General features: G+C 36.0%; 1 protein-coding gene across 1 annotated transcript in view; it reads right to left on the minus strand.

Moving 5' to 3' along the window:
• The window catches only part of ABCA8 (ATP binding cassette subfamily A member 8), a 67353-nt gene that overhangs the window by 23729 nt on the left and 29516 nt on the right, over positions 1–14108 (minus strand). Inside the window, 2 exon segments of the mRNA XM_087441890.1 lie at positions 1615–1781; positions 3164–3362. Of these exon segments, the coding sequence (XP_087298016.1) occupies positions 1615–1781; positions 3164–3362 (366 nt within the window).

Here is a 14108-nt window from a genome sequence, read left to right on the forward strand (position 1 = left end):
TTTTGATTTGCATGATGATTAATGATGTTGAACATCTTTTCTTGTGCCTATTGGCCATCTGTATATCTTCTTTGGAGAAGTGTCTATTCATTTCCTCTGCCCATTTTTTGATCGAGTTGTTTGTTTTTTTGTTGTTCAGTTGTGTGAGTTCTTGATATATTATGGAGATCAACCTAGTTGGGGGCCATTTTAAACAGCAAAATCACCAATAAAAAGCAGAAAAATGTGGCACTAAATAGACTACAGAAAGGATATTTGTTTACAGTGTGAGTGATGAAACAAGAAGGCAGAGTATCGCCTTGTTCTACCTCAGCTGGAAATGTGTGCATCAGGTGGCAAAATTTTCACTTTTCTGAACATGTCTATGAATGAGCATGAAAATGCCATGAGTATTGGTTTTGGGGTTACAAATATATTTTACTGAGTAGACAAGTTTGCAGATACATAATCTGTGAATAATGAGAATCTATTGTATCTGATAAGAGACATGTATCCAGAATGTATAAAGAACACTTAGAACTCAATAAAAAACACATACAACACACTTTTTAAATGGGGGGGGAAAAAGGACGCTTCTTCAAAGAAGATAGATATACAACTGGTCAGCAAGCATATGAAAAGATGCTCAACATCATTAGCCATTAGCAAAATGCAAATTAAACCACAAGATACTACCTGACACACACTAGGATGGGTATGATAAAAGAGACAGAAAAATAACGTGTTGGTAAAGAGTGTAGGAATTAGAACCCTCACAAATTCCTTGTGTAAAAGTAAATTGGTGCAATCACTTTAAAAAAGAGTTTGTCAGTTCCTCACACGGTTAGTCACCATATGACCCAACAATTCTACTCCTAGGTTTATAACCCAAAGAAATGAAAAACACATGTTCACACAAAAACTTGCACATGGACATTTATAGCAGCATTATTCATAACAGCCAATTATTGGGAAAAAACAAAATATCTATCTTCTGATGAATAATAAATAAAATGTGGTATATCCATACAGTAGAATATTCGACAATTAAAAAAATGAAATATTGATACATGCTACACCATAGATGAACCTTAAAAACATCATGCTAAGTGAAAGAAGTCAGTCACAAAGATCAAATATTGTATGATTCTACTTATGCGAATGTCCAGAGTAGCAAATCCATAGACAGACAGTAAATTTATGTTTGCCCAGAGCTGGGGGCAGATTGAGTGGAAGTGACTACTAATGAGTATGGGGTTTCTTGTTGAGATAAAAATATTATAAATTGAATTGTGGTGAGGGTTACACAATTCTGTGAATATACTAAAAACCATTGAATTATACACTTTAAATGAATAAATTGTGTGACAAGTGAATTATGTCTCAAGCTGTAAAAATGTTTTTTGATACAAACTCATTTTGCAAACTGCCGCCAGATCATTTCTTTCTCCTTGGCAAATTCTTTCCTAACTCCTGCTCTGTTTGGGGGTTATATTCATTGTCTCCAAACCTCATAAATTGTTTTTAACACACACTGAAGTCAAAAGCTCATTTTTCTCTCTCATGATTATGTTTTTTAAGTAATGCTCCGAATAGGGAATGTATTTGGAAATGGAGTATTCACCACATTATTACCTGTTTTATTGATGATTAATAATTGAGAGAGAGGATCACGTCGTTGTTGTCCAGGAGCAAGGAAGTATAAATGAGGAGAAAGTTCCCACATGTAACTGTTTTGATTTATTTTCACCATGGTATACTCCAAAAGAAGAGGGCAAAATCCAACTCCTAGAATCAATAGCCTACACAGAAGAAAATTGCTAATATGAATGCAAGCCAATGTAAATGCACAGTCATTTCCTAACCTTCTAAAACTGTCTGAGCAGATTATCATTTACCGAGATCAAGAAATGATGAAAATTAAACATATAGCTCTCTGGCTCATTTCTTGAGTATTTTGTCCTCTTCCACAGAGATGACACAATGTAGATTTATCCTTTGTTCATTTCTCTTGCTGCTCTCTGGCCATTGGATATCCCACACAATTTCATGGGATACATGTCCTTTAACTCTCTGTTCAGATTCTGCCTCTCTCCTGGGATTCCGGTGGGATGCTCTCCCTTTCTGCTGGTTAATTCATCAACACTTTATACTCAATTTTCTTCACGTCCAGTCATCTTCACACAGTCCCTATTTCTGTTAGTGATTGCATGATTTCTTTAGTCTCCAGGCTCAAATTTTCAATTATATTTTACTGTTGATCTTCCTGTATTCTTAATTTCAAAGTTGGAAATTTTTATTATACTTTCATTATATCTTACTTCAAAACCTTTCTGCATTCCTAATTTCTAATTTTACAAGATTATATCTTGTCTGAATTCTTGCTCAATAACTGGCATCTCTACAGATGCTGTTATACAGAGTTGTTATACAAATAGTTGTTATACAGAGTTGCCAGATTAATATTAAAGATTTTTCTTAAATCATGGTTATCTCCTTATCGATGATTCTCCATGAATTCTCATTACTTATTTATTTAGCAAGTATTTATTGAGATTCTATTATGTGCCAAGCCTCCTATCTCCTTGATGCTTAATCAAAGTATTCATAGACAAAGCATTGATTGATAGCCAATGTACCATGGACATTAGGGTGCTAATGAGAGGAGATATGGTTTTTAGGAGCAAGGATAGTGCCCATCATGCACACAGTAGGTGTGAAGAGTGAGCTACCATCACTTAAGAGACATGGAGGGAGTCATGACATCTAGATAAGAGCAAGTAGGATACATGAGACAGTCAGGACATCCAGGGAAGAGTCAGTAGCATAACTATATAGCATCTAAAACAGGGCATTGGCACATGGATACTGGGCAAAAAGATCCACATCCCAATGTTTCTGTCACCTACCAGAGTGGAAGATTTGAAAGAGAGTGAATATTACAGGAGAACTTACTTTACTTCAACTTTTCCCCTAACATTGGCTCGAAACGTTATAAATTCCACCTGCTAGTCTGCTAATAGATAACCTCTAGGACGATTGACTAGACTGGGTATTATACTTTATTCAGTTTTGTAGATGCAGAAATTTATTTTTATTTTCTGTTTGTTTTCTCTTTTTTTACACCTTGGGTTTGTTTTTTAACGCATTGACTGAAAAATATCTATGGCACTCTGATACTCACAGTGATAAAAGAGCTTTTCTTTCATGCTTTAACTTTAATAAGTGAACCCTTGCAATTGTGCAGATTTGCTGTCTCCAGAGAGCCATGCCCCCTATTGTCTTTCTCATCTCATTAAGTGAAGAGAGAACTTGTTCAATCTCAACAAGCCTGTGTGTGTCTCCAGCCCTTTTTACTTGTACTTCTCCCAAAATAGCAATATCTGCAAAATGCAAAATAAGCAATTCATAAAATCCCACTTCAGAGATACTTTATTGAGCTTACTATAGGAGTTTGTTTTACCAACGATATCACAGTCAGATGCTTCTGCATAAATGTAGGCATTATGTGGTATTATCGGCTGCTGCCATGAACTAGAAAAATAGATGAAAGATTCATTTCTTGAAGAAAAAGAGTGGAAAGGTGATCTTAGACAGTTTGGATACAGATAATACATTAAAGAGGTTAAGATAAATATGCAAGATCATTATAGCATCTAGGTATGACTTGGAAACCTGGTAAAGGAAACAATTATCTTAGGCGTTCACCTAGAGACACAAGCTGCAAATTGACATGCTACAATCTGGGTGTTAACTGTACATTGTTGTTACTGGAGGGATTTCAAATCTATTCACACCGTTTGATGCTGCCAGTTTTTGTATATTCTCTGCAGTCTCTGGACACCAGGATGGTGTCCATTGTATGATGCTAAAATAAGCCTGATATCAAATCTCAAAAATCACACACTCATAAACGCACATGCTTCACCACAGTTACAAAACACTCCATTCCAATTATGAATAAAGATGTAAAGATCTTACACAAGACAGTGGTCAACAGTATATTTAAAAAATAATTCAAGGATCTTCTGCTTCCAGTTAGTTGCAAGAGACTGTCATCCCTCTTATCAAAAGAATAAATACCAGCAATTTTTAATCATCAGATAGATGAGGGCATAAAGAAAGCTAAAAAGAATAATAACATTCATAAGGGAGGAGCTATTCTTAGAGGAGATGATACCTGTGGCTGCTCTCATCTTTAGGAGCATTGCAGAAGGAGGAGAGAACAATTTTAGACATGAATAAGGAGAACACCCCAGATTAAACATAATTTTATGGTCACATGTGGGCTGGTATGACAGAGTAGAGTTACATGGTGCCCAACTCACAAAATGAGTTTACACCATCTATCAATTCTTTACCTTGAGAACTTCACCAAGTGCATGGGGACAGTATGCCAAAGGCTGGAGACAGGAAGGAAAAGCTGAGAGAGAGCCACACTAAGGTGCATATGCTCTTTACCTGTATAAGACATCATTAAGGTGCATGGAGCCTTACTGTGTGAAGGAAGCCCACCAAGGGCTGGTTATTGGACAAGTGAGCAGAGAGAGATATGCTGAGGTAGAATGGACCTTGGCTGGGTACAATGCCTTGACATGCTAAAGTCTGGATGTGGGGTGGTAAGATGAAGAGATCTCTCAAGGCACGGTCAGCCAGTCAAGAGCAGAGAGGTAGGTTAATTCCCTAGTAGTAAAAAACACAAAAATCCCCCCAAAACAAAAAAAACAGAAATAGTAGTAGGCTGAAAATCAGGGAGATATCTCCTGTAGTTGATAAATTTGGCAGTGGGGCTGTATAACAGAGAGAGTTCTCTAGAATTTTACCTGTACCAGAATATGAAGTTATGCTGAAGGGAAAGATATGATTCTTCCTTTAAAATGTTTGAAGCTAGGGGTGAACTAAATCTAATACAAGCTGTACAAAATCCCAGATACTTGCCAGTTACAAATTAGATCAATTTATCCATCCATATCAACAGCCCGACAGAGTAAGAGTCATGTCATTTTCTGGGCATTGCTTATTTCAGTGTTTACTGATTTTTTACAACAATTCCCAGCATACAATAAAAACTACAAGACATATGAGGAAGCAGAAAAATGTAACCCATAGGGAAGAGGAAAATATCAGTTACTGATATGAGTCATCAGTCACATGGTCCAAATGTTGGAATTAACACACACAGGTTTTAAAATAACTATGATAAATATGTTATAAGATCTTGTGGGAAATATGGGCAATATGAGTGAGCAGATGGAGAAAATATTGAAAATAGAGAAACTGAAACTATAAAAAAGAACAAATGGTAACGTTAGAATGGAAAAGTACAATATCAGAAATGAGGGGTTTATTTTGTTAGGCTTAAAAACAGTCTGAATACAAGAAAAGAAGGTATCTGAGACCTTGAAGACAGGTAAATAGACATTGTCCAATTTATAACACAAAGAGAAATGAAGAATAAAAAGCCTAAACAGAGTATCTGAGATCTATGGGTCAATACCAAATGTCTAACAAAAGTATAAATGGAGTCCCAGAAAGAGAAGTGAAAGGAAATGAGACAGAGGGAGAAATATTGAGGAAAATTTTCCAAAATTGATATAAAATACTAACCCACAGATCCAAAAATTTCAAGAACCCTAAGCAATATTAAAAACAGCCTCATGAAACTACAAATTCCTATAAACCAATGATAAAGAAAAATATCTGAGTACAGCCAGAAAAAAAGAGACACGTTACATAAAGGAGAACAATGCTATGGATAATGGCTAACTGCACATCAGAGTAAATGGAGTCAGAAAAAAATGGAATGATATACCATACTGAAAGGCCAACAAACACACACTTATCAACTTAGACTCCTACATTCTTTATAGGATTTTATATCAAGCAAAAGTATCCTTCAATTATTAAAGAAAAATACAAAATAAAGACATTTTCACACAGTTAAAAACTGAGATAATTTGTCTCTACCAATCATGGATTACAAGAAATGCTAAAGATGTCCTTTAGGATAAAGGTAAATTATACCATATAAAAGGTGAGATCCAAAAGAAAGAGTTAAAAGTTCCAAAAAGGGATATGAATGGGTAAATATAATAGAACCTTAAAGTCTCTCTCTCCATTTCTCTCTCTGTTTTATATATATTTGAAGCATACATAATTATAAAGTATAAAAAGATATATAATATATGTAGAAATATAATATGTGAAAACAAACTCATAAAAAAGAAAAGGGGAAAATAGAAGTGTATTTATTTGAAGGCATTTACATTTTGTGTGAAGTAGTATAATAAGGTTGGAGTATAGACTATTATAAGTAAAGATTCCTATTGTAGTTTATATATAAAAAAATAATAGAAAAAAGTACAGCTAAAAAGGTAGTATGGAAATAAAATGGTACTACTAATAAACAAGAGGTGGCAAGAAGGAAGAGAGGAGCAAAGCACAGATGGAACCACAATGGCAGATTTAAACATAACTATAGCAATAACCACATTAAAAATAAGTGAACTAAACACACCACTTATAAGAAACACATTGTAAAACGTATTAAAAAGTAAAATTCGATTCCTAGGGGTGACGTCAGCATCATGGCAGAGTGAGCTTTCCCTTGAACTCTTCCCCAACAAGATACAACAAAAGGAACAGTCACAGACCAACAACGGAATCCCAGACAGTGAAAAGGTAGAGCGGAAAGATCCACACTGCTGCACATCTGAGAGCGGAACGTGCTGGGCCCCTGGAGGAAGTGGAGAGAGGTAAGGAGAACTCCTTTCCCTCCCCATCAGATCAGCGATCAGGGTCCGTGAGGTTCCCAGAGAGGGGGGAGGGGCGGCCCTCAGCGGGGAAACCGTAGCTCTTCGGACTCTCTCAGCCAGTGGGAAACACCCGCACAGAGGACTCAGAAGAGCCACAGGGCTACCATCAACATCTGAGCACCCCAGAGAGCAGATAAAGAGGGGCAAACGAGAAGCCTCCCACGTCAGGGACCCAGAGGGCAAAAGAGAGAGCTCCCCCCCTCCCCGCAAACTGGACCCTGCAGCTCAACCGACCAGACCAGACCTAGCGATCCGCAGCAGACCAGACCAAGAGATCTGCGACAGACCAGACCAAGCGATCCGCGGCAGACCTGATCAAACGACCAGACCCATGGATCGCAGGGGGAAAAAAAAAACAAAAAACAAAAAACAAAACTGCGGATCGCAGCAGAAAAACTGGGGCAGAGCGCAAGGGGCTTAGACTACACAGCCCTTTACCACCAGACAGTGGCGGAAGGTGGAAATTGCAACCAGAGATTTCCAGGATGGGAAAAACAAAACCAACACAGGAACCACAATGCAAAAATATATGAAATCACCAGACCAGAAACAAAATGACAAGCACCCAGAAATCAACCCCGAAGACACAGAAATCCATAATCTAAATGACCGAGATTTCAAAATAGCTATCATAAAAACACTCAACGAAATATGAGACAACACAAACAATTCAATGAGATTAGGAGTTTCTTCACAAAAGAGATTGCAATCATAAAGAAAAACCAATCAGTGCTGATGGAGATGAAGAACACAATGGAGGAGATAAAGGAGAATCTGGAATCTTTAAAGAACAGAGCTGACAATATGGAGGAAAGAATTAGCACTTTAGAGGATAGGAATACAGATATACTCCAGATGGAAGAGGAGAGAGAACTAAGACTAAAAAGAAATGAAGAAAGACTCCGAGAAATATCTGACTCTATTAGAAAATGTAACATAAGAATTATAGGTATTCCTGAGGGAGAAGAGAGGGAAAGAGGAACAGAGAGCCTATTCAAGGAAATAATAGCTGAGAATTTCCCAAATCTGGGGAAGGAGCAGGAAATACCAGTAAGCAAAGCCAACAGGTCACCTATATATATTAACAGACAAAGGCCTTCACCACGACACCTAGTGGTAAGGCTAGCCAGGGTCAATGACAAAGAAACAATATTAAGGGCAGCTAGACAAAAACAAAAAATAATGTACAAAGGAACTCCCATCAGGCTCTCGGCGGATTTCTCAACAGAAACTTTACAGGCTAGAAGAGACTGGAATGATATATTCAAAATACTGAAAGACAAAAACTTTCAGCCAAGAATACTTTATCCAGCAAAAATATCCTTCAAATATGATGGAGAAATAGTAACTCTCCCAGATAAACAAAAGCTAAGGGAGTTCATGGCCACGAGACCCCCACTACAAGAAATACTCAAGAAGGCCCTCAGGCCTGAAAAAAAGAAGAGAAAGGGAACACAAAGCTTGGAGCAAGGAGAAAAGTAGGTAGACAAACTCAGAAAAATAGTAGATCTTTACCGGAATAGGTTAGCAACCACTTAAATACTAAATTCAAAGATCAAAGGAAGAAACTCACCAAAAATAAATTTAACCTCATCACTGTAAACACACAGCCACAACACAAGATAGAATAAGGTATAACAAGAACAACTTAGAAGGGGAAGAGGAAAGTGATTGAATTGACTTAGTATAAGGAAATAGGAGGCCATCAGATAATGGACTATCTCATACACAAGATTTTTTGCCCAAACCTCAAGGTAACCACTAAACAAATAATTAAAACAAAACCACATATGATAAACAAAGAGAAAACTAGAAGAGTCATAAGACAGAACGACCAAACTGAATTGGCAGTCCAAAACAAATGGGACAAGAAACAAAGGAAATGCAAAAGAACCAGAAAATAAGTGACTAAACAGCAACAGTAAGCCCTCATATATCAATAATTACCCTAAATGTAAATGGATTGAACTCTCCAATCAAAAGATACAGAGTGGCAGGATGGATTAAAAAGCAAGACCCAACAATATGCTGCCTTCAGGAAACACATCTTAGCACTAAAGACAAGCACAGGCTCAGAGTGAAAGGATGGAAGACAATACTCCAAGCTAATGGCAAACAAAAGAAAGGAGGTGTTGCCATACTCATATCAGACAAAGTAGACTTCAAGATAAAACAGGTTAAGAAAGACAAAGAAGGGAAATATATAATGATAAAAGGGACACTCCATTAAGAAGACATATCACTTATAAATATATATGCACCCAACATAGGAGCGCCAATGTACATAAAGCAACTATTAACAAACCTAAAAGGAGACATCAACAACAACACAATAATAGTAGGGGATCTTAACACCCCACTTACATCAATGGATAGATCATCCAGACAAAAAGTCAATAAAGAAATAGTAGACTTAAATGAAAAACTGGACGAGATGGACCTAGTAGACATATACAGAGCACTCCATCCAAAAACAGCTGACTACACATTCTTCTCAAGCGCGCATGGAACATTCTCTAGGATAGACCATATGTTGGGAAACAAAGCAAGCCTCAATAAATTTAAGAAGATTGAAATCATAACAAGCATCTTTTCAGACCATAAGGCTATGAAACTGGAAATGAACTATGAAAAAAAAACTGGGAAAGTGACAAAAATGTGGAGATTAAACAACATGCTACTGAACAACCAATGGATCATTGATGAAATTAAAGGAGAAATCAAAAACTATCTGGAAAAAAACGAAAATGATAATATGCCATATCAAACCATATGGGATGCAGCAAAAGCAGTCCTGAGAGGGAAACTCATAGCGATACAAGCCCACCTTAACAAACAAGAAAAAGTCCAAATAGGCAACCTTAAATTACACCTAACAGAACTAGAGAAAGAACAAACAAAGCCCAAAGCCAGCAGAAGGAGAGAAATAATAAAAATCAGAGCAGAAATAAATGAAATTGAGACCAAAAAAACAGTAGAAAGGATTAATGAAACAAAGAGTTGGTTCTTCGAGAAGATAAACAAAATTGACAAACACTTAGCCAGGCTTACTAAGAAAAAAAGAGAAAAGCCTCAAGTAAATAAAATTAGAAATGAAAGAGGAGAAATTACAACGGATCCCACGGAAATACAGAGTATTATAAGAGAATACTATGAGAAATTATATGCCAACAAATTGGACAATCTAGAAGAAATGGATAAATTCTTAGACTTATACAACCTCCCAAAATTGAACCAAGAAGAAATGGAGAATCTGAATAGACCAATAACAAGTAAAGAGATTGAAATAGTAATCAAAAACCTCCCAAAAAATAAAAGTCCGGGACCAGATGGCGTCTCCAGTGAATTTTACCAAACATTCAAAGAAGATTTAATACCCATCCTTCTCAAACTGTTCCCAAAAATAGAGGAAGATGGAACACTTCCTAAATCATTCTACGAGGCCAACATCACCCTGATACCAAAACCAGACAAAGACAATACAAGGAAAGAAAATTACAGGCCAATATCGCTGATGAACATTGATTCAAAAATCCTCAACGAAATATTGGCAAACTGAATACAACAATACATTAAAAAGATCATACACCATGATCAAGTGGGATTTATACCAGGGACGCAGGGATGGTTCAACATCCGCAAATCAATCAACGTGATACATCACATCAACAAAACAAAGAATAAAAACCACATGATCATCTCAATAGATGCAGAGAAGGCATTTGACAAGATACAACATCCATTTATGATAAAAACTCTCAATAAAATGGGAATAGAAGGAAAGTACCTCAACATAATAAAGGCCATATATGACAAACCCACAGCCAACATCATACTCAACGGGGAAAGACTGAAAGCCATTCCTCTGAGAACAGGAATGAGGCAGGGCTACCCACTCTCACCACTCCTGTTCAACATAGTACTGGAGGTTTTGGCTAGAGCGATTAGGCAAGAAAAAGGAATAAAAGGAATCCAAATAGGTAACGAAGAAGTGAAGCTCTCACTATTTGCAGATGACATGATTGTATATATAGAAAACCCTAAAGAATCTGTTGGAAAACTATTAGAAACAATCAAGAACTACGGCAAAGTTGCAGGGTACAAAATCAATCTACAAAAATCAGTTGCATTTCTGTATGCTAATAATGAACTAACAGAAAGAGAGCTCAAAAAGATAATACCATTTACAATTGCATCAAAAAGAATAAAATACCTAGGAATAAATCTTACCAAGGAGGTGAAGGACCTATACAATGAGAACTACAAGACATTATTGAAAGAAATCCATGATGACATAAAGAAATGGAAAGATATCCCATGCACGTGGATTGGAAGAATAAACATAGTTAAAATGTCTATATTACCTAAAGCAATCTACAGATTCAATGCAATCCCAATCAGAATCCCAATGACATTCTTCACAGAAATAGAAAAAAGAATACTAAAATGTATATGGGGCAACAAAAGACCCCGAATAGCTAAAGAAATCCTAAGAAAAAAGAACAAAGCAGGAGGCATCACAATCCCTGACTTCAAAACATACTACAAAGCAATAGTAATCAAAACAGCATGGTACTGGTACAAAAACAGACACACAGATCAATGGAACAGAATTGAAAGCCCAGAAATAAAACCACACATATACGGACAGCTAATTTTTGACAAAGGTGCTAAGAACATGCAATGGAGAAAGGAAAGTCTCTTCAATAAATGGTGTTGGGAAAACTGGACAGCCACATGCAAAAGAATGAAAGTGGACCATGTGCTATCGCCATTCACAAAAATTAACTCAAAATGGATCAAAGACCTGAAGGTGAGACCTGAAACTATAAAACTCATAGAAGAAAATATAGGCACACACTATTTGACATTGGTTTTAAAGGAATCTTTTTGGATGACGCGCCTACTCAGACTAGGGAAACTAAAGAAAAAATAAACAAGTGGGACTTTATCAGATTAAAGAACTTTTATAAGACAAATGAAACCAGAATCAAGACAAACAGACAACCAACCAGCTGGGAGAGAATATTTGCAAAACATACATCTGACAAGGGGTTGATCTCCATAATATATAAAGAACTCACACAACTGAACAACAAAAAAACAAACAACCCGATCAAAAAATGGGCAGAGGAAATGGACACTTCTCTAAGGAAGATATACAGATGGCCAATAGGCACATGAAAAGATGTTCAACATCACTAATCATCAGGGAAATGCAAATCAAAACAACACTAAGATACCACCTCATGCCTGTTAGAATGGCTATAATCACCAAGACAAAAAACAACAAATGTTGGAGAGGATGTGGAGAAACAGGAACCCTCATACACAGCTGGTGGGAATGCAAATTGGTGCAGCCTCTATGGAAAACAGTATGGAGATTCCTCAAAGAATTAAAAATAGAGATGCCCTATGATCCAGCCATCCCACTACTGGGAATCTATCCAACGAACCTGAAATCAACAATCCAAAGAGGCTTATGCACCCCTATGTTCATTGCAGCATTATTCACCATAGCCAAGAAGTGGAAGCAACCTAAGTGTCCCTCGACTGACAATTGGATTAAGAAAATGTGGTGTATATATATAATGGAATACTACTCAGCCATAAAAAAAGACAAAATTTTCCCATTTGCAACAACATGGATGGGCCTGGAGCGTATTATGTCAAGTGAAATAAGCCAGAAAGAGAAAGACAAACACTGTATGATCTCACTCATATGTGGAATATAAACCAACACATGGACAGAGAAAACTGGACTGTGGTTACCAGGGGCAGTGGGGGTGGGGGGTGGGCACAAGGGGTGAAGGGAGTTCATATATATGGTGATGGACAAACAAAAATGCACAACCCAAAATTTCACAATGTTAGAAATCATTAAAACATCAAAAAAAAAAAAAAGTAAAATTCAACTATATGCTGTTTATAAGAAATGCATTTTAATTTAAAGGCACAAGCAGAATTGAAAAAAAGTTTAAAAGTGGCAAACACAAATCACATTAAAATTGACGCAGCTGTATTAATTACTAGACAAATTGGGCTTCAGGGTAACTGTCACTACCAGAGTTTAAAAGGGATCTTTCATAAGGCTAGTAAAGGCAATTCATCAAGAAGACATGCTAATCCTAAATGAGTATGTGCTTAATGACACAGACTTAAAGCATATGGAGTAAAAACTTACCTAACTGAAGGGAGAAAGAAACAAAGCTACACACGTCTAGAATTATAGTTGGAAAACTTAATATCCCTCACTTGCAATTGACAGAAAATGTAGGCCAAAAAAAAAAAAAAAAAAATCAGGCCACAGAATATTTGAACAACACTATTGTCTAGCTTGTCCAAATTGACAACCAAATATACAAGTTTCCATATAACAACTGAAGTTCTATAAATATATATTCTGTATGTATATAGTTCTATAAACACATACAAATATGCCTTTATATGTATGTATGTGTATATATATATATATATATATATATAAATGTTTTTAAATGGATAAGAAATATTCACCGAAATAGACCAAATGCTGGTTCAACAAGTCTCAATAAATTTAAAATATTTTAAGTCATAGTTTATGTTTTATGACCACATTAAGAATTTTAATGTCAATAACAATTATATCTTGGCAATTTACGAATATTTTTACATTGAACAACACATTCGTAAATCACCAAGTATGACAATAATATCTCATCAAATAAGGCATATCATTAAAGATGTAAAAATTATTTAAAATAACCAAATGGAAATTTTGGAGTTGAAAAGTACAATAATTGAAAAAATATTCACCAAAAAATAAAAGATCAACAGATTTCAACTTGGGGGAAGAAAGAATCAGTGAACATGACAAAAGATAAATTCTGTTCTAAGCAACAGAAAGAAAAAAAAAAGAAGAAAAATGAAGTCTCAGAGAAATGTGAGACATTATCAAGCATACTAACATACACTAGCACATACAATAATGTGAGCTCCAGAAGGAGAGCATAGAGAGAAAGTGTTAAAAAGTACAGTTGAAGAAATAATGGTTAAAAACTTCCCAAATTTGATGAAAAACACTAAATTACACATATAAGAAGCTCAACAAATCCAAGTAGGATAAATGCAAGGAGCTCAACACCTAAAGACATCATAATCAAACTGTCAAAAGCCAAAGACAAAAAGAGAATGTTGAAAGCAGCAAAAGAAAAACAACTCATACACAGGAGCTCCTTAGTGAGATCTAAAGCTGACTTCTCATTAAAAACCAGAGAGACCCACAGCCAGTGAGATGACATATTCAAAGTACTTAAAGATAGATTTAAAATAAAT

The sequence above is a fragment of the Ceratotherium simum genome, chromosome 16 (assembly GCF_057802395.1).
Source record: "Ceratotherium simum simum isolate JZ-2026a chromosome 16, ASM5780239v1, whole genome shotgun sequence".
NCBI lineage: Eukaryota > Metazoa > Chordata > Mammalia > Perissodactyla > Rhinocerotidae > Ceratotherium > Ceratotherium simum.